We start from the raw sequence: 22,441 nt of genomic DNA, 5'->3' as shown, positions 1-22,441 counted from the left end.
TATTATGTTCTACACAATTATATTTTTTGCAGTTTCTTTGCATAAATGCATTTAATATTTTGCTTTAAACTTTACTAACATGACTATATAACAAGGAAGAATTTGGTTTTCTCCTCACACCTTTCCTCTTTGCCCCATCTTTATGAAGGCATAATAGACAAGAAACTGGAACAAAGTCATACATAACTTTGGCCTTAACATCCATAGAGTTCCAACATCTACTTGGTGCTTCTTTCTTGTCCTTTCAGACTTCATATTTTCTTTGTATCTCATATAGGCTATACCCCTTTAATCAGAACCAATTGTCCTCACCTTGCCTTATCACATCCAACAAAAATTTCTCTTTTCTTTATAGGCATGTGCATTTTTAATGCATAAAGGCATTTATGTAACTGGAATAAATTGTGCTCTTTCATTCCACATTTCCAACTTATTGCTAATTAATGAACAATTTATCCACATGCTACGATCTCCTTATTTCAGTTCAACCCAAGATTCTGCATGGAGCCAAAAAACATCTCTTGTTTACTGAAAAACATGGTTTGAGACAAATTATATATTGTTTTTCTTTTAAAATCAAAAGTTAACAAAACCCGGTCCGAGTCACCGAGTTGACCCGCCGAGTCACGAGTCAATAAAGAACGAGTCGAGTCCCGAGTCACTGGGTTTTAAAACCTTGAGGGTAAGAGAGGAATAAATAGGAGGAGAAAGAGAGAAAAATAAAAAGAAAAGAAAAAGAGTAGACAAAGGAATAAGAGAGGATACAAAACCAATTTTTTTGTAGCACAAGTTCGCCTTTCTTCAAACAAATCTTCTTGAGCCAAGAACAAGGTGATGAAACACCTTTTGTAAATGTGGCACGGAAATCGAGGCGGAAGCACTTCAAGATCTAAGGATTTCGTAGCTTTGATACCATGTAATGAAATGGTGGTCTTCAACAAATGCACAAATAACTCACAAACAAGTGTCTATTGGAGACACTACAAGCATGACCCTTGAAAGGGTATAAAAGGAAGAACACTTGAAAAATAAATAATACTTTATTCATGAACAAAATGCTTAAGAAGCATGGTACTTTACATTGAAGGGGTTCACCCCTATATATACAAAAAAGTGGAAGAGAGAGGAGAGCTCATTTTGAGCTCTCCAAAAGAGACGTTGGATTCCAACGTCTCTTAATATAGCTGTTGGACTACAGTCCAACATCATTTATTATTATAGCTGTTGGACTATAGTCCAACAACATTTATTATAGCTGTTGGACTACAGTCCAACAACTATTTGCAGTCCAACAACTATTTGCACAGTCAAGTTCCAACAGGAACTTGACTGGATCAAATATCTAGTTTCTATTGAACTAGATGCTAAAAAAGAAAATAAAGAAAAATAGAAAAATAAAATAATAAAAGAAAATATAATAATATTAAATAATATATATATATATATATATATATATATATATATATATATATATATATATATATTACAGTTTACATTTTAACACCAGCCTGGGCAGAACTCCAGGTTGGGCAGGTTTCTCTGGGAGTCTTGGGAGAAAGGAAAACCCTCTCTGTGCAGTCCCAATTGGGCGAGACTCTAACTGGGCAGGTCTTGGCTGGGGTGGATCTGACTGGTTGGACCTGTAGCAGAAAAAGTTCCGTAACAAACCACCCCTCTCAAACTCGCTTTGCCTTCAAGGAGAGAACTCTGGAAATTGGGTTGCAATTGATGCTCTTCCTCTCCTCTTGGATTAAAAACCAAGGTAGGATATTCCTCCTTTGTTGTGAACCAACCATCTAAGTGACAACTCAAATGGTGCTCAAGTAATTGTCTGTCAATTGTATCAAACGTTGCCTTGAACACATAGCGTGCATCGGGTGTATGTAGCCTCACCAGTGACTTGCTGTACTAATGACCCACAACTACAGTAGGGTGAGAATTGGTGACAAGGGACGCATGAGCACAGGGCATAGCGGCAATGTAAGGACGTGCAAGCCGCTGAACATTGCGACAATGCAGGAGTGAGTGAGCGCAAGACGTTACGACAACGTGGGGGGCGTGTTGGTTGTGTGGTTGCTCTATGAAGACAATGAAACACGATCGTCTCGACCTGCTTACAAGCGGTGGTGCGTGGGAACAACAATAAGGTAGGGCTGTGCGAGTCGTGCCGAATGGGTGATGCCCTTCATTAATTTCTCTTGATGCTCAGTAGAGGCAACAATCGGCAAGGTCGAATTAGCCCTCATTCTGCCCACAATTGAATCAAGCGCTTGTTGCATTTCGGTGCACCCGAAGCGAGCATTGAGGGTTGTACTTCAGCTATGCCTTCTTCCATACCAGTGTCACACAAATCTCCATCAAACGTGACTGTCTGCACCATGGATGATGCAGAGTCACTCGTAACAACTATGGGAAGCGGCTCAGGCATTTTGTCGAACACTTGGCATGTGACATTTTTTAGCCCTTCTTGCATAAAATCTCTACCTAGTTTTGGGTGTGCACAACACTCCACCTAATTTTCAAGGTCGTAAAACTTCAGAATCCGTTCCAGTGCACTTGGCGGGCCTTTCTCGCACACATCATTAAACACCTTGTGGGCAGTCAATTCCAGCTCAATCCCTACAAGATTCATCGGGGGTTTGGAATTCACAAGCTTTCCTTCAATAATGCCTAGCTCCATGTGCCTTTGTGTCATCTAAACAAACTCTTTCTTGAACAGTTCGCGACACTCCTTTATGTAATCAATGAGTTCGAGTAAATTGACGTCCATGCTCTTGGTGACAGACAAAAACGTCCTAGGGGACGTGAATAAACCCGAATTCTCCGGATTCAGGGTAGATCTGCGTTGGGTTTTATCTAACTCCACACACGACACAACTGAACAAAATATGATTCAAAAAATAAATACGAGTGCCGAATTGAACCTGTACGGAAACTGTAAGGGGCGTGGGCCCTTGGTGCGGTGTCCAAAGCGAACAGAAAGCGAACAGAGGGATGACGTGGTTTCCAAGATTGCTGCATAAAAATTGAGAAGGCTGCACGGGTCCCAAAGGAGATGCTTTGATTCCACGGTTAGAACCCGAACTCCCACGAAGGACAGTTCTACAAATGGGCATCGAGAGAGCAACAAGAGGGCGTGTCTTAGATGCAAATAGGTAAAGAAAAGGGAGGGACGTGCAACACTAAGAGAGAGACGTTTCTCCTAGATGGCTGCATAGGGATGCGTGAGGTGGATGGAGAGCCGACGACAAGAGATGGATAAAAGGTGTTCCTTTTGAATCGATGACTGGCGTGGAAGAGAGGCGAGAGAGAAATACATTCCTTAAGAGAACAAGAACAAGAACAAGAACCGAGAACGAAGTTTAGAGAAATCTCTGAATAAACTTCATTGAAAATAAACTAAGCAGGATACATCTATAAATAGATTTATAAGTGGGCAAAAGGGTAAAAATACACAGTTTTCACCCTAGAGAGGACTCTAGGGGGCATCCCACCAGAGTCCCAGTCTGGGCAGGACTCCTGGCTGGGAAGGTTTATCTGGGAGTCTTGGGAGAAAGAGAAACTCCCTCTGTGCAGTCCCAGTTGGATGCGATTCCAGTTGGTCGGGTCCTGACTGGGGTGACGGGTGGATATGGCTGGTCGGACCTTAAGCAGGAAAGGGTCCATAACAGATAAACCTCCAGACATAAATCCTGAATGTATGGTATCATATTGTGAATTGTGCAACTAATGTTTTATCAATGACACAAGGGCATCACACCCTGGTGGTCTTTATCCAAAAAAAGAAGTCTTTAATTTATCGTGATAATACTGCTGTTTTGATGTAATATTTTATTCAACTTTATGAGAATGGACAAGTTTTTCCATGTCTTTCTTGGTGGTTATGTTATGTTGTTGTGAGCTTGTTAGAGAGACAAAACAAATAATCTAGACTGTAAACTTTTGTTTTCTTTTTTGATTTTGTTACCGAGTTGCTAATCTCATATTTCACTGTTCTAAATCCTTGAAAATTATGGGCAGAAATTGCTTCTCTTAAGGGGATATGAGCATGTTAGAAATTTCTGTTCCCATCGTTTGTCAGGTAAATTATTTAACATAAGTTTCTGTTTTGATTAATGGTGGGTCATCTTTACTATTGTTTGTAGAAGCTGATTATTGTTCTGTTCTTCTAAACTTGTCTCAGGAAGCCCAGTTGGTACAAAGTGCACAAGGTTAGCACAAAATCGTCTCTCTCTCTCTCTTTCTTTTTCCTATTAATTTTTTGACTTTCCTCTTTTCCAATTTAGTTACTTGTAGTTTCTCTTTTGGCTTTTATTGTTATATTTTTCTTATACTGTTATGTGGAATGTGCAGTGAAATTGGTATGCTACTTGGGAGAGATTCTTCATACACCATATGGAGCAGACCATTTGCCTCAGAATCAGGTGTAATATTGTGATAAGTTGTCTTATTTTCTTCCATTTCATGCATCTAACTAAATAATCATTTACCAAAAATTTCAAAATGAAGGTGACTTGGTTGATGCGGTAGTCCCTTTTATGGGTGAATCTATTACGGATGGAACACTGGCCACATTTCTGAAGAGTATGTGATACAAATAGTATTTTTTGATCCTGTATGTTTATTTGATCCAAAATCTGGTACTCTTTCAATAGCTTGACTATACTATTTATTTTTTATCCATCTGGATCAGAACCTGGTGATAAGGTTGAGGTTGATGAGACAATAGCTCAAATTGAGACAGATAAGGTATTTTATCATTTGCCAATTGGATTTGAAGATAATTGTTGAAGGTAAATATTGCTTCTAAAACATAGAGAATTGTTTACTTCCAGGTTACTATTGATGTTGCTAGTCCTGAAGCTGGGATCATCCAGAGGGTAAATATTTATCACATGACATGTTAATCAGCAAATTGGATATATAGTACTTGCTTGAATGTGCTCTGGTACCGAATCACATTTATTTTTTATGAAAAATCTATTCGCATGTAACTCATTGCAGTTTATAGCTAAGGAAGGTGATACTGTTGTTCCTGGAACGAAGATTGCTATCATTTCAAAATCTGGTGCTGCTGAGTCGGATGCTCCAACTAAGACGGAGAAGTCTGCCCAAACTGCTCCTTTGCCACCCCGTTCTGCAGCAGAGCAGACAGTAGACAAAAAAAAGCCCTTGGAGTCAGTTACTGAGCACAAGTCTTCGGCACCTTCCCCACTGCTATCTAAAGGCTCACCTACTGAACCTCAGCTTCCTCCCAAGGAGAGGGAAAGACGAGTAAGTATTAATTCCTTCAAAATGGCCGTCTTTATGGAAAATATTGAACATTCTTATAGGAAAGATGTTTATTTGGCTATAGTTGGGCTGGATTCTTAACTCACAATGGTTGCAGGTTCCCATGACAAGATTAAGGAAAAGAGTTGCAACCCGCTTGAAAGATTCTCAGAACACTTATGCGATGCTGACCACATTCAATGAAGTTGACATGTAGGTACCTTGGTTTATGTTAATATTCAGATTTCCGTCTCAAAATATCTGTTATGCCACATTATTTTTCATGTGTTCTTGGCAATGCATGAACATGAATATTGTGACAGTGGGTGTCTCGTTTGGCAAGATACTACTTCATCTGCCATGCTATGTCACAGAGGTGTGCGTACGGGTGCGAGTGCGGCGATGTGTCACTTTAAAAAAAACTTGGGTGCGGGGGTGCGGGAGGGTATATATATATATATATATATATATATATATATATATATATATATATATATATATATATATATATATATATAAAGGCCTGGTAGCCCTGCCTCGCCCCCGACCTGTCTCAACCCCCAGGTCCTTTCCCCTTTCTCTCTCTCTTTCTTCTCCCCCCCCCCTCTCTGTGGAGTGTGGTGGAGTGCAGTGGAGGAGGTCCTCTCTCTCATTCTTCTCTTTCTCGTTCTTCCCAATTGAGGGGGGAGAGGAGAAGACTATCTTTCCCGTTCTTCTCCTCTCTCTTTCTCATTCTTTTTGATTGAGGGGAGAGGAAGACTCGTTCTTCCCCTCTCTCTTTCTCGTTTTTCCTGATTAAGGGGGGAGAGAGGGGAACTCTCTGTGTGTGTGTGCCTGCTGAGCCTGGGCTCGCATTGTGCGTAGCCCTTACGAGCTAACGAGCCGGGTTGGGTCTGGCTCGGTACCCGACATGAGTCGGGTTCGAGCAAGGTCGGTCCAGGCTCAGATCGAGCTCGAACCCGACTCGTGACCGAGTCCATTTTGAAAAATGATAACCCTGGGTGTGGGTTGACTGCACCCAGGGTTTATTGACCACATCAGGTGCCGCACCCGCATTGCGTCGCGTCGATGCAGGTGCGACGACCTATTTGGCGAATCCATGTGACATAGCTGCCATGTAATTGAGCCGTTAATGGTCCTCTGCAAATGGCTGAAGTTGCTTAATGTGATGGATTTAAGTTGCCTTCCGAGGCTTTAAACCATTCCTCACTTTGTAGGAGCATGTACCCAGTGTCGTGGATGGAGTGTGCATATTGACCAAGAGTTTAGAAGCTAGAATTAGCATCCTCTACCCCAACTTTCAATGTGTCAAATTTAATTTACAAAGAGGAAAATGCCATTTTATGCTGCCTTGTAAATTGTCTACGAAGAGACAATACGCATGCAAGCACAAATACTTTATAAAAGATGTGCACGAATGCACTCACACAACACTTGAACAAAATACTCAAAAAAGCATAAAAGTAGCAAACATGCACCAAGGCATGTATTTTATAGAAAAGAGCAAATGCTTGAGTCTTTCAAGCTTATAAAATACAAGGGGGGAACACCCCTATTTATACACTCACAAAGGGACCACATTGGAGGCTCCCAAAGGAGACGTTGGAGAGCCCCCACCGGTCACATTTGTGATAGTTGGGGGCTCCCAACGTCTCTATTGGGAGGCCCCCAATATGGTACGAAATTCAAGAATAAAAAAACAAAAAACAAGAAAAAATAAAAAGAAAGTTACAATGCATATTCCAATTGGAATATGCTTAAAATGGCAAATTACAAGAATACCCTTTAGGGTATTTTAGGAAGAGAAAAGTATATATATATATAAATAGAGATACGTATACATATATATATGTATACATATCTTTATATATATAAATATATATGTGTACATTTAAGGATAATATTTTAACACTCCCCCTCAAACTTACGGTGCTATAACCTCAAGTTTGTCAAGGAGAAAATTAAATCTGGGCGAGCAAAGAGCCTTAGTGAAAAAGTCCGCTAGTTGATAGTCAGACGTCACGTACGGGAGATCAATGACCTTCTTCAAGTATTCTTCCCTGACATAATGGCAGTCCATCTCCATATGCTTTATTCGCTCATGAAAGGTATGATTCTTGGCAATATAAATCACACTTTTGTTGTCGCAGCATAGCTTTGTTGGTTCTCTGATTAACACTCCCATATCTTTCAGAAGACGACGAATCCATACAATTTCCATGGTAGTGGATGTCATGGCTCTATATTCGGCTTCGGTGGATGATAGAGAAACCTGTTGCTTTTTACATCGCCAAGAAATCAGTGACTCACCTAGAAAGACACAAAAGCCAGTGGTGGAGTGACGGTTATTAAAGTCACCTCACCAATATGAGTCAGTATAAGCAATTAACTTTAATTCAGAAGAAGAGGATAAAAATACTCCCTTATTTACTATTCCCTTTAGATATCTGATGATGCGAAGAACAACACTCATATGAACACATGTGAGAGCATGCTGAAACTGATTAGCTATGTGAATAGCATGAGACAGATCAGGCTGAGTGATGCTAAGATACATCACCGAGCCTACCAATTGCCTGTAAGGAGTAGGGTCGGTCAGAGGAATTCCATCATCAATTTTTCATTTTTGATCCCACGACTTAAGGAGTGTCGCAGACTTTGTCATAAAAAATTTCTGACCTATCAATAATCTCACAAGCAAGTTTGGACTGAGACAAGAAATAACCACGTCGAGAATAAGCAACTTCAATTCTCAGAAAGTATGTCAGAAATCCTAAATCTGACATTTCAAATTTTGAAGTCAAGATGGACTTAATACCCTCGACTCCTTGAACATCATCACCTGTAATTAACATATCATCAACATAGAGTAATAATATCACAAGCCCTGCATCAGATTTTCTAGTAAACAAAGCAATATCAGTATAACAAGAGGAAAATCCATTTTCCAGCATTACATTAGTAAATCTATCATACCAGGCCTTTAGAGCCTGTTTCAAACCATAGAGAGCTTTTCGAAGGCGAAGAACTTTATCTTTAGGAATCTTCGTGCCTGGTGGGGCATCCATATAAACTTCTTCATTAAGATCACCATTCAAAAAGACATTTTTCACATCCATTTGAAAGATGCTCCAATTTTTAATAGACACAATAGTGATAAGACATCTAACTGTAACCACTCGGGCTACAGGAGTAAAAGTTTCTTCATAATCAACACCATATTCTTGTCCATACCTTTTTGCGACTAAGCGAGCTTTGTAAACCTTAAAAACTCAACGACAACCTATAGTTTTCTTTCCTATAGGTAGAGTTTGGAATTCCCATGTCTCAGCTTTCCTAAGAACATTGAGTTCATTTTGTATAGCTTCTTGCTATTTTATACATTTTTTAGCTTCTTCAAAATTTCTTGGTTCAAAGTAAGAATGAATAGCGTTAAGGCAAACCCTATATCTGGGTGAAAACGAATCAAAAGAAACGAAACGAGTTGGCGGTCTCCTATTCCTTTCGGACCTTCTGTGGTCAAGTGGGAACAGACTCACTATATTGATCAATAGCACTTCTGAAGGTATCTTGATTTCTACGAGAATAGGTTATAGGGCCACTTGAAAATCTACCTTCTTGGATATTAGGTGAGTTATATTCACCATCATCAACCCCATTTTTCTCATCATGTTTTGATGATACGTCGTCATCACTAGATATATCATCATTGCTAGACAATAAGTCAAATAAGAAAGAATAATCAACATTTTCTTGTTGAGAAACATCCTTTTCACAACCGCTTTCGTTTTCTAAGAATGTCACATTCCTTGAGACATATAACTTATCATTTCTAAGGTCATAACAACGAAACCCTTTTTGAGTTTCGGAATATCCAAGAAAGGCGCAAGGAATAGCCTTGAGAGAGAGCTTGTCATTCTTATCTGTAAGTATAAAACACTTACAACCAAAGACACGTAACCTATTATAATTAAGTTCTATCTTATGTAATACTTCAAAGGGAGATATTTTCCCAAATTCCTAGATGGTAAGCGATTTATAAGATACACAGAAGCAAGAGCTGCTTCAGCCCAAAAGTTTTTAAGAATATTTTGAGATATAAGAAGGGTCCTAGTGGTCTCGATGATGTGCCTATGTTTTCTTTCGGCCAACCCATTTTGTTGAGGGGTTTTAGGACATGACCTTTGGTGAACAATACCACTATTCTCAAGGTATTCCTTAAACTGATTGAAGAGATATTCTCCTTCAGAATCACTTCTAAATATTTTTATGTTAGAGTTGAATTGATTCTTGATCATTATATAAAAAGTTTTAAAACACGAAAAAACTTTATGCTTATACTTAAGAAAATAAATCCATGAATATCTGGAGAAATCATCCACAAAAATTACATAATAAGAAAAGCCTCCTTTTGAAACAACTGGTGCGGGTCCCCTAACATCTGAATGAACAATTTCGAAAGGTTTAGAAGAGAACATAGTTCTTTGCTCAAAAGGCAAACTTCACATTTTTTTGAGAATGCACTCTTTACAAGAAAATAAACTTTTACAGAGATCTTTTGCAAAATGTAAGTAAGACAACTTGGTGATATTAGGATGACCAAGTCTTTTGTGCCACACATTTATATCTTTGTGTCGGGCGACATTACAAAAAAATTTTGGAACTTGAAGAGAGTCCATATAGTATAAGTCTCCTTTTCTAAAGCCTTCCCCAATCAATTTCCTAGACCGGCGATCCTGTATTAAATATTTATCAAAAGAGAATTTAATATCGCAACCATGGTCCGAGAGTTTAGAAACAAAGAGAAGATTTAAGTTTAGCTTAGGTATAAATCTAATTTTTAGAATAAAAAAATCTTGAGTTTCAAAATTACCTATGTCTTTAATTTCAAGTGAGGTTCCATCCGCAGTGGAAACAAAAGATGGAGAAATATTTTTTGAATAATCGGAGAGAGAATATATGTTTGGGGACATATGAAAGGATGCACTGGAGTCCTGGGAGAGAAGAGGTAGACACGACAACACCTGATGTAGCTCCCTTGAGGAGAGGTTGAAGAGCTTATACTATTTGACTTAGAGAGAGAGGTCCACTTGAAGATGCCTCCTCCTTCTGCGGTGTACTGGTGGTGGCCATGGCAAGAAGCTTCTTCCATTTGGGACATATGGGCTTGATATGCCCGGGTTCTTTACAGAAATGACAAATAATTTTGCTATAGTCCTTTTTTCCTCTTTGCCCAAAATTTTCACCTTGATTTTGTGGTTTAAAATGAGGAGGACGATAGGTTTTTACATTGTTGCTGGGTCTTGATACGACATTGACCTTATCCTTTTCTTCATAATTATAAGGAACGACAAGAACATTTGATCCTTGTTTACTTAAACCCATACGGGTCTCTTCACCACTTAACTTGGTGAAAACATCTTCAAGAGAGGGAGGAGTAAAAGATGATAAAAGAGATGACCTTATTTGCTCAAATTCGGGCCTTAGCCTATTCAAGAAGTTGAAGAACCGATCTTCTTCAAGTTGCTTGTGACGAAGTTCAATTGCTTCTCCACTCCATTTAGGCTCGAGCATAGCAAGCTCATCCCAAATAGAAGAAAGGTCGGCGAAATATTCTCTAATAGTCATGTCGCCTTGTTGAAGAGTAAGAGCTTTCTTTTGGAGGTAATATTTGTGTGATAGGTCTCTTGAGGTATACATTTTTTCAAGATAATGCCAAGCTTCCGAAGCTTTCTTGAACTTGATAATATTGGCATTAATCTTGGTTTCAACCGACAAGAAAAACCAAGAAAGAATCTTAAAAATTTTCATTTCCCATTCGTCATGTTTCTTGGAGTAATCCTCAAGCGCTTTGGTTCTTTTATCTCCCTCAAGAATGTTGATTTCTCCATCTTTAACAATAGTAATCTTTGGTTCGGGTTCCGGGATTGTGCCTTGCACATATCTCCACAAACCCTTCCCTTTTATGTGGGCCTCCATGTTTTCGGCCCAAATATGATAGTTGAAACCATTTAGTTTAAAGCCGAGAGCAAAGGAGGACGCTTTTTCGCCCATTAGAGAGTAAAGATGGAGGAAGAAAATCGTATCAAGAGAAAATCTTTAGGCTTTACTTGCACAAGATTCTTCTAAAATATTGGAGAAGCAAGATTCACCACTTCAATCTTCAAAACACCAATGGCATGCTTTTCGAGGCACCCAAAAAACAAGGAGTCCCACGATCCCCTATCACCAACCTTACACATACAAGCACAAATACTTTATAAAAGATGTGCACGAATGCACTCACACAACACTTGAACAAAATACGCAAAGTAGCAAACATGCACTAAGGCATGTATTTTATAGAAAAGAGCAAATGCTTGAGTCTCTCAAGCTTATAAAATATAAGGGGGGAACACCCCTATTTATACACTCACAAAGGGACCACATTGGGGGCTCCCAAAGGAGGCGTTGGAGAGCCCCCAACGGTCACATTTGTGACCGTTGGGGGCTCCCAACGTCTCTATTGGGAGGCCCCCAATATGGTACGAAATTCAAGAATAAAAAAACAAAAAACAAGAAAAAATAAAAAGAAAGTTACAATGCATATTCCAATTGGAATATGCGTAAAATGGCAAATTACAAGAATACCCTTTAGGGTATTTTAGGAAGAGAAAAGTATATATACACACACACATATATATATATATATATATATATATATATGTATACGTATCTTTATATATATAAATAGAGATATGTATACATATATATATATGTATACGTATCTTTATATATATATATGTGTACGTTTAAGGATAATATTTTAACACCTTCTAGGGCCATCATTAACACAAACCTTATGCATATAGGATATGATGCAAGACATTGCACATGATTCTACACAATCTCTGGTAGATATACTCTTCTATTCATATCAATTTCTTCTGTTTCTCCTAAATATAGTTATTCTTTGGTTTCCAAAGATGGACAAATCTGATGCAACTCCTTTCTGAATATAAAGATGTATGCTTGGAAAAGCATGTTTTTAAACTGAAATCTACTTTTCAGCAATAAGATGAAAGTGGATCACTTTCCAAAACACCTAAGGATCCCCCACCTATCCTGCCACTTCAGCACCTTGTGATCTTCTCAAAGATCATTATGAGCACTCTCAACATATTGGATGGACACTCCAAATAAAATTCCATAGGGTAGATCATGATGAGTATGTCCAGGATTCCACAATTCATTCTCGAGCTTCTGCTGTCCTTTGTGGAGGGCTTTAGAGAGAGACGTGAATCAAGGGTAGCCCCCGTTCACCGATTCCTCAAAGTCAGAGGAAGATCTCTCATCTGATGACCCTGAAGAAGGAGCTGCTGTAGATGTGAGATCGACAGCTTTCTAAAAGAAGAACTTTCAGAGAAAAAAAAGGGACCAGGCAGAAGAAATAAAGAGAGGGCCATGATGATGATCCTATATTCGTTTTCGTCTTTCTAAACCTTTTCTTTGAAAGAGAATGTTGGGTTAACCTTCTTTGTGCGTAACTATGCTGGTTTTCAAGACCGGAGCTATCAGCTCAGCCATCTCTCCTTTTGGTCCTAAACATATTCATTTAGTTACTGTTTGTTTTGGTTAGTCCTAGCTAGCTCAATCTTTTTCATAAGGGATATATATGATATGCTAGATATTGCACCTAATTCTACACTATCTGATAGTCAGTCTCTTCTGTTCATGTGAATTTCTTCTGTTTCAATGAATATGGTTATTCTTTGGTTTCTAATGATGAAGGACATATCTGATGCAACTCCGTTCTGAATACAAAGATGCATTCCTAGAAAAGCATGGTGTTAAACTGGGATTCATGTCAGGATTTGTGAAGGTATGTGTTTCCAATTTATTTTGAAAACAACTTTTTAATTATTCACAGGATAGTCCTAAGGTTGTGTTGTTGATTTGTATCATATTTATTCCAATCTTCTTTTAGGCTGTTGTGAGTGGACTCCAGCATCAGCCAATAATCAATGCTGTCATTGATGGTGAAGATATTATTTATCGTGATGACATTGATATAAGTATTGCTGTTGGTACTCCTAAGGTTTGTCAATATAACACCTTACCAGTTGTATGTTTTACTTCTGCATATTTATGCTTGAAATTACATCTTTACTTACTGTTTGGTAATCCTGAGGTTTATCAATATAACGCCTGTTTCCAGTTGTATGCTTTACTAATGCATATTAAATTGGATCTGCTACTTGCTATGTGGTGATTCTGATCTGCAGATCTTTGAGGAAGTGACTCTTGATTTGCAGATGGGATTACCTTATCACCCTCTTTTGAGATTACTAGTGCTTAGGGCCTGCTTGGTCCAACCTACTGTTTGAAAATGAAATTATGAGCTCTGTAAAATTTTAAGATACTTTCCACATGGTACTGGTTCCAGTGATATAATCTTCTTTTAGTAGCAGTGAGTGATACAGTCATATGTCGTCAACTTCTCTGGCTTTGACATGTGGAAGAAAACCACCATTGAATGCTTTCTGAAAAGGTCCTCAAATGTTCACATAATCTACTGTTCCTTGACAACTTTTCAACTTTTTTTGTTTTTGTTTTTTTTTTAAAGTCAAGCTTGGGGTTAGGCAGACCCCTACCAGTTATACAACTATACCATTGGGTTTTGAACCTGCAACATCCCAACACAAGGTGGCGTGCACTAGCTGCTCCTACCAGACAAGCGGAGCCCCCGTTGGTAACCTATTATCCCGGCACTGATAATGATGATTATAGATATTAACCTAGTCCAGGTAACAATTTTTCATTCTGTGCCTATGCAGGTTACGTAGTGTCTTGTGCAAAATGCATGACTCTATATGAATAAGCTTCCTTGTGGCTTCTAGGCCATAGTTGACAATAATTCATTTAAGACACGTATTGTTCAATAAATATTTGAGAGCAAAGAGAACAGTTTCAGGTCCTAAATTTTCATTCCCAAGAATCAACCTGCCTTTTAAATGGGTCTAAGTTTGGACTAATCCTACTTAGGGATTGATTAAGGTAAGATTAGAGTGGATTTAGATGGTTTTGGTTCCATAGCTCAGAACAGGTTTGCCCAAACCTAAAGAGGATTGGATCAGCCCATGCGTATCATGATTGTAGCTTAAATGGGACATAAACAAGTTCACCATCACCAATCATAGTGATGAGGCTTAGGATCTGCTTTATCTGCTTCAGATCTGACTTTTAGGGTTGGATCTTGAGGGGGCAATGGGATTTATAATCAAAATTTGTTGTATATTAATCCTTGTCTAACATTTTGCTTGAGTTCAAAAGTTTATGTTCATAAAAGTGTGGATCTCTTGAGTCAAAATATGTGTAGAAGAAACATGTGCCAAAGATGAGGGGATGGAAGAAAGAGTGGTAATCTATGTCACATGGGTGCGGGTATGGGTACGACACGGGTGCAGAGCAATTTCAAATTTTTTGGATACGGGGACATGGCTATATATATATATGTGTATATATATATATAAGACTCGGTCAAAGTTGTGCTCATTAGGGTACACGGCTATATATATATATATTTAAAAAAATATATAAAAAGATCATTTTTTTTTAGTTTTTTGCCCTAAAAAATGGACAAAAATAGACTCAGACAAAGTTGACCGAGTCCAAAATGTGGACGCACTTGGCCCCGGTGCATTGACCGAATCCAACACTTGGTTGACAGTGTCTACCCCGTGTCCGTGTCCGCACCCGTGTCAGGGCGTGTCGATGCAGGTGCATCGACCTTATAGCCGAGTCCGTGTGACTTAGGTGGTAATACATTTTCCTCAAAGAATTCCAAAATACAAATTAAGAAGATTCTGGACCTTCATGGCTAACTCAATTGCTAAATCTCACCACTTATAATATAGAAATAGGTAACTACATATTCTTTGAAATACATGTTAGAATAAAAAATAACACTATCTGAATCGAGTGCACCACCAGCCACGAAGTGGACAAAGCCAGAGGTTAGCTCTCTTTTATTTCATCCCTTTCTCAATCTAGCCGTAGTAACTCCCTCAACACTCTGATAGCCATTCTAATGATCATTCCGGATTTTGTGTGGCCAAGCTAAGGAAAGTGATCAAAAGCATTGAATTGAATTCCTACAGTGGTGCATGCAAGAACCAGCCAATAGCCTACAATCTACTGTTCCATGTGATGGTCCCTATGAGATTGCTTCATCATCATCATCATCATCTCAACTACACCGGGTTGGCTTTGCAAGTCCTATTTTTCTATTCCTGTCTATCTAGAGCTACAACTTCGGTCACTTTACAATCCTTCATGTCACCTTTGGCTGCCTCTTTCCAATATCAATCTTTTTCACAGGGGCTGTAATAGGTTTTCGTGCAACACGCCCAAACCATCTTAAATGACATTCACTTATTTAATCTTTTATTGGTTCGACTCCCAGGCACATTCATATATATATATATATATATATTCATTTCTAATTATATCCTTTCTCATAACCCCAAACATCCATCTTAGCATGTGCATCTCTGCAACATGCAGTTTGCTACTTAGTCGCCCGACACTCAAACCGATATAATATATCTGAATGTACTTGTAGGGAACTTTTGCAAGCACATGTAGGGTACGATTGCTTCTCTATGTCATGTAAATCATGTTTGTGGCCCAACCAAGCACATGTCTGCAAGCACATGAGAGAACACCACTTTCTTAGGTTTTTGAGAAAAGGAAGCTCATCACAACCATTTTCTCAAGCGCTTGCAAACTTGAGAAAGTGGTGGATTGTTGAGAGAATTGATGCCCACTTACCTGAGAAAGTCGGTCATGGGTCTGACTATATGATTGGCTTTCTCAAGAATGGCACTCAACTTTCTCAGATGGATACCTAAGATGGTTCCAAAAATGGCCATAAGGTCTATAGCATAGTCACAAATATCAATATTGGCTATATGTCGGTAAAGCTATTTCTCGCAATATTATAGGTTTGGTGAAAAATCTTGGGGCTTAAAAAAATAATTAAGAAAATATCATGTTTAGATACTAAATTACATATATAATAAAAAAAAGTAAAAAATACCAAATAAAGAAGAAAAACACATTTAAGATGTAGAAAATAAATAAAAACAGTAACAATAATTGATATTATCTCAATATTGTTATGAGAATATCACAATATTCTCGTGATAATATCACGATATTATCAAATTGATGATATTTTCAAAATATCGCGATATTTTACCTATAATATTGTTTGCTCAAAATACAATGATAATATCACGATATTTTGAAAATATCATCGATATCTATGACTATGGTCTATAGGTATGACAACAATGTGTTTTTCTAGTTAGATGTGCAAATAATTTATTGACTCTCAAACCCCACATGATTGAGATTTGGAGCAAAGCTCTACCAATGTTAAAATCGGCCAATTCAGATTGAATCGACCCTCCACCTCCATCGATTCCCAACAGTATTTGATTCTAACCCCCTCCAAAATCAACCTATTTTGGGTTGAATCGCTAGAATCAGCCCAAATCAACCGATTGGGGTCGAATCGGTTCAACAGTGTAAAAAAAAAAGTAAAATGCAAGCAAACCTACCCTAATCAGTCCTCTTTTTACTTCATCGTCTCCCACTCTCTTTGCCTGGCTTCTCCCCCCCCCCCCCCCCCCCCCCTTCCTTGTGCCAAACATCTCAAGTCGAGCCCCTCTTGCCTTTTGCCGTCATCAGAAAGTGTCTTTTCCATTAATGCTCTCTCTCTTGCACGCATGCGTTCTTGCAAATGCTGGACATCACCAGTTGAGAGAGAGAGAGAGAGTGACACTCCTCGTCGTTGGTGAGCATCACCCTTCTCTCTATCTTGGGTGCACTCTTGTGAATGCAAAAAAACCTTTGTTTTTTCTTTTATTTTTTATAAAAAATCAAAATTTAGATGTAGCGATTCACGAACAATTTGATTCTTTGTTTTTTTGGGAAACAGATTCACCTAATGATTTGATTTTAACAACATTGAGCTCCACACTCAAATGCAATGATGTAAGTATCGTACTGTATCAAGGTAGGGATTTATTGTTAAATTATGTACCGAAATCTTACATATTTTATATATATAAAGGATGATAGATATACATATATGATATATATGTATATGTATCTATCCACTTATATATATAAAATATATATATTTCCTTATTTTAGTCATAGGGGTAATTTAGTCTTTTTTACACTTTTACGCACATTCATTTTCTTGAATGTGATTATAATTTTCCTTTTCTTTTTTATTTTTTTTTTATTTTTCCTTTTTGTATTTTCCCAAAAGTCACCTTGGGGGGGCCCACTCAAATAGACGTTGGGCCCCTCCAACGGTCACATTTGTGACCGTTGGAGGGGCTCCAACGTCTATGAGTGGAGCTCCTCCAAGGCTCCTTTTTGGGTTTTATAAATAGGGGTTCTCCCATCGTAATTCTTAAGGCTTTGGGTCAAAGCCCAAGTGATTAATAAAGATTTCCTATTCTTTTATGCTTTTGAGCATTTGTGAGATTTAGTGGGTTTTGCTTTTGTGCACAAATGTTCTAAGAGTTCTTATTGTGCGTGAGTGCATGTGTTTTATCATCAAGAATATTAAAGTATTGATCATAGTATCTTATTGAAGATACTTTCACATGGTATCAGAGCAAGGTTGGAGAAAAAAAGATTGTGTGGATTCTCCCTTTTTTCGGTGCCTCGAAAAGCATGGTCTCAAATTTTTGAAGATTGGAGTGGCTCCTCTTGTTCATCCAATATTTTAAAAGATTCTTCTATCAAGAAATATCTAAAAATCCTTTGTGGTACGTATTCTTCTCTCTAATGGGTGAAAAAGATTCCAATTTCTTCCTCGGCTTCAAACTCAATGGGTCAACTATCACGTTTGGGCCGGAAACATGGAGGCTCATATTAAAGGAAAAGGGCTTCGAGGCTATGTCCAAGGCTCGATTTCCGAACCGGAGCCAAAGATAACCTTGATGGAGAAAGGAGAAATAAAAATCCTTGAAGGCGAACAAAAAGCTAAGGCTCTTGAAAGTCACACTAAAAAGCATGAAGAATGGAAGATGAGGAATTTTAAAATCCTCTCATGGATTTTCTCATCCGTAGAAACAAGAATTAACGCCAATATTATCAAGTTTAAGAAGACTTTTCAAGCGTGGGAGTACCTTGAGAAGATGTACACCTCTAGGGACTTGTCCCATAAGTATTACCTAAAAAAAAGGGCACTTACTCTTCATCAAGGGGAGATGATTATAAGGGAGTATTTTGTTGAACTCTCTGTTAAAATATACACTGCGTATGGATCTGGATCCAGATCCATACGCATGACATGTTAAATGAAACACATGTCAAATTAGCTTCATTAATGGCATCCTTGTAATATCTCTGATATTACAAGGATCATTGTAAACCTGTATAGTTTATATATCCTAGGGTTTGGTGGTCGAGCCCCAGTTGGTATGCCGCCCCAGCCGATTGTGCATCTCTCTCTCTCTCTCTCTACTTTCCTGTGCATAAGCTGAACCATTCATACGAAATCTGATATGGTATCAGAGCTCAGGGGTTGCGGAATCCTATTAGAGGCCGTGTTCAGCGAGATCTGAAGAAACAAGTTTATTTGGCTCCTCTTCCTTCCTTTTCTATTCTCCTTCACGGTAACAGGTTCGTCTCTTAACTCGTCTCTTATTCTCCTCTTTGAGTAATCCAATCTTTTTCTGCAACTCGTCCCTTATTCTCGATTCTTAACGTGATATCCCATCGTTTGCTACTCATAAACAGGTTTGTCTGCAATTTTTTTATTATTCTTGTTCAACGACTGTCAGTCATCAACGACTGCAGCCATCGACGACTGTCAGTCATTAGTCTTTGTTTTCCACTCTTAACGTCTGTCAGTGTTTATTCATTCTTTGGTTCTAGAATTTTTTTTTATGCACAATTTATAATCTCGATTGTCAGTCATCACTTGATTTCTTTTATTGCCTCTTTTTTTGGTGTCCCCTGTGCAACACTTATAGTCAGATTGTAACAATTTACAATCTCGATTCTGAATCTGCCAAAAAAAAAATGCTTGGGTTATTTCCAGATATTCGTAGCACAGGTACATGTCTTGTTGAAGTTCTCCTGATTAATTAAGTGATCTCAAACCTCTTTGTTTCTATCCATTCGTTTTGTTTGCTTATTTCTTGTCCCATTGATATGGATTACTCATCGTCATCCGGTCCCTCTGCAAATTTCTTGAGTCAGCTCGTTACAGAAAACTTACTCATTCTAATTTTTTGACTTGGAAGAGGCAAATCTTCCCTTTTATACGGAGTCAGGATCTCGATGAACATCTGGATGGTTTAGTTCCTATACCACCACGGCTTATTTTGCAGGAAACCAAGGATGAGAAGGGTGACACAATTACCATTTCTATTAAAAATCCAGAGTATACAGCTTGGAGGAAGCGAGATCAGTCTTTGGTTGCTTATATTACGTCAACACTCTCTCAAGAAGTGTTGGTTACTCTTTCAGATGATTGCACTGCGGCGGATCTGTGGAGTAAGCTCTCTCAGACATACTCTCAGATATCAGAAGCCAGAGTCATGTACTTAAAAAATGAATTTCAAAGTTTGAAGAAAGGCTCCATGACAGTCATGGAATACATAGGCCGCTTGAAGAGTATTACTGATCAATTAGCGGTTATTGGAAGTGCTATTGCAGATAAAGATAAAGTTCAACAACTTCTCAATGGATTGGGTCCTGATTTTGACATGTTTACCACAGCTTTATCATGCCTTCCTCACTTGCCCACTTTTGACGACCTTCAAGCGAAACTTCTCCAGCATGAGATGATTATGAAACAACGGGCAGAAGGAAATGAATCAGCTCGTCCTCATTCAGTTTTGGCCATGGACACTTCTGTAGGTTTTGGACGAGGGAATGGAGGGCACCAAGGAGGCAGAGGTCGCGGACGTTTTGGGCACGGAGGACGTGGTATCTTGCCTACACCTAATATTTCAGGGAGTTTTAATATAGGGAATCAGAGAAGAGTGCCAATTTGTTTCTTATGTAACAAAAGAGGATATGCAAAAGCTGATTGTTGGTTCAATCTACAGAATAGAGGTAAAATAAACAAAATTGAGAATAAATCAGCTACTACTGTGGACACAAAAATGCCATCCTCTTCCACAGATGTGCAACAACTTTTGTTGTCAGCATTGTCACAGATGACAATCAAGCAAAATGAACAAGGCGAATGGTATGTTGATTCCGGTGCCGCCACACATGTTACGGGTAATGCAGGTAAGTTATCTCACTTATTGCCTTATTTTGAAAAAGGTAGTATAGTTACGGGAGATGGAACTTATCACTCCATTAGTCATACTGGCAATGCACATATCCCTATGTCCAAGTCCTCACTTCACTTGTCAAATGTCCTTCTTGCTCCTAATATTAAAAAGAACATTGTTTCTGTAGCTAAACTTGTTGACGATATGAATTCTTCCGTCGAATTTACTCCCTCTTCTGTTTATGTTAAGGATCTACAAACGAAGGAGACGTTCGTTAAGGGGGAGCGACAAGGAAACATGTACGTCTTCAAGGAGATTCCTTCAGTGTCTTCGCCTTCGTCTTCAGTCCCAGTCCTCCAGTTGAAGTCGTCCAAGCATTCTTCAGTGTCTTCGCCTTCAGAGTCTTTGTTTTCCCCTTCATTGAAAGTTTTTAATTCATCTTATTGTAATAAGCCAGATATTTGGCATAGTCGTTTGGGACATTGTAGTCGGGGTTTCGTTGAAAATCTTGTATCTGATGGTCTCCTTCCAGAGTCTAGTTTATGTCCATTTTTTGATAATAATAATAAATGTTCTTCATGCGAACTGTGCAAAAGCCATGTTCTCCCTTTTCATATTATAAATAAAAGAGCTTCAAAGCCATTTGAGATTATTTGTTCCGATGTTTGGGGACCCGCACCTATTCCTTCTCTTTCTGGCAGTCGTTACTATGTTATCTTTATTGATTCTTATTCCCGTTATACTTGGATGTATTTCTTAAAACACAAGCATGAAGTTTTCCAAATATTTCGGGAATTCCATTCGATGGTCAAAACAAAGTTTGCTTGTGATATTGTGCATTTACAATGTGATGGTGGAGGAGAGTATTCATCGAACGAGTTTATTGCCTTTCTTCGGGATAAAGGAATAAGTCGACAGGTTTCTTGCCCTCATACTCCTCATATTGTCGAGAGCGCGATGAGCATGTTACATGATAGCAATGTGCCCGTTAGTCTCTGGACAGAAGTTTTTCACACATCTGTTCATATCATAAATCATCTTCGTATGGCAATTTTGGATCGAAAATCTCCCTATTATACTTTATTTGGGCAACATCCCACTTACGATGAGCTGCGTGTTTTTGGTTGTGTATGTTATGTACATATTGATTCATCTCTGCGAAATAAGTTTCAGGACAAGGCTGTCAAGTGCAGATTTGTTGGGTATGCAGATGAATACAAAGGTTATCGATGCTATGACCCTACTACAAAACGTATCAGGACCTCCAGAAATGTTGTCTTTGACGAACGAAATTTTGAGGTCAATGACTCTGCAACGTTGCCATCTCGAGAATTAGAAGTATATGATCCATGGATAAGCGCAGATCTTTTTGCTAATACAAGAGAAACATGTCAGACAAATTGTCCTTCCTTCGGCTTGAGTAGGGAGATACATGACCCACAGATGCATGTTGAATTATCACCAGTTGAGTCTCCAGTTGAGCCACCCCCAGTAGAACGCTTCTCTGGACAGATATACACTAGACGGGACAAAAATACAAAGCCGAGGAATGTGGGCAGCATCGCCACTGATCCAGCTCAAAGGTCGTCACGCATTAAGCATCCTATTCAACAATGGGTGAGTTATGAGACCTTCTCCCTTGATTTCCAGTTGTTTATGTCTCAGCTCACAAAACAGGATGAACCCACTTGTTTTAATCAAGCTCTTCAATCCCGTCATTGGATTGAAGCTATGAATGAAGAAATGGAAGCTCTTCATGACTGTCAGACTTGGGAAATAGTCCCTCGGCCAGAAGGAAAGAATGTAGTTGGCTCAAAATGGGTTTATAAAACAAAGTATAAGCCTGACGGAAGTATTGACAGATACAA

The 22,441-nt window shown here is 38.6% G+C and overlaps 1 protein-coding gene across 3 annotated transcripts in view; it reads left to right on the top strand.

Moving 5' to 3' along the window:
• LOC149838352 (dihydrolipoyllysine-residue succinyltransferase component of 2-oxoglutarate dehydrogenase complex 2, mitochondrial-like) overlaps positions 1–22,441 on the top strand; it is a 43,854-nt gene that overhangs the window by 12,360 nt on the left and 9,053 nt on the right. For all 3 annotated transcript variants that reach the window (XR_016431955.1, XM_090006538.1, XM_090006539.1), the window contains exons 4-13: positions 4,021–4,081; positions 4,184–4,211; positions 4,354–4,424; positions 4,510–4,584; positions 4,694–4,749; positions 4,836–4,880; positions 5,005–5,274; positions 5,390–5,484; positions 13,042–13,132; positions 13,238–13,348. Coding sequence is in view for 2 of the 3 variants with exons in the window: in XM_090006538.1 (XP_089862664.1) it covers positions 4,021–4,081; positions 4,184–4,211; positions 4,354–4,424; positions 4,510–4,584; positions 4,694–4,749; positions 4,836–4,880; positions 5,005–5,274; positions 5,390–5,484; positions 13,042–13,132; positions 13,238–13,348 (903 nt within the window). In the remaining variant the exon portion in view is untranslated. The remainder of the gene's footprint in view (positions 1–4,020; positions 4,082–4,183; positions 4,212–4,353; positions 4,425–4,509; positions 4,585–4,693; positions 4,750–4,835; positions 4,881–5,004; positions 5,275–5,389; positions 5,485–13,041; positions 13,133–13,237; positions 13,349–22,441) is intronic.

The sequence above is a fragment of the Nuphar pumila genome, chromosome 5 (genome assembly GCF_984573655.1).
Source record: "Nuphar pumila chromosome 5, dmNupPumi1.hap1.1, whole genome shotgun sequence".
Taxonomy (NCBI): Eukaryota; Viridiplantae; Streptophyta; class Magnoliopsida; order Nymphaeales; family Nymphaeaceae; genus Nuphar; species Nuphar pumila.
This window is presented reverse-complemented; position numbering and strand designations above follow the sequence as displayed.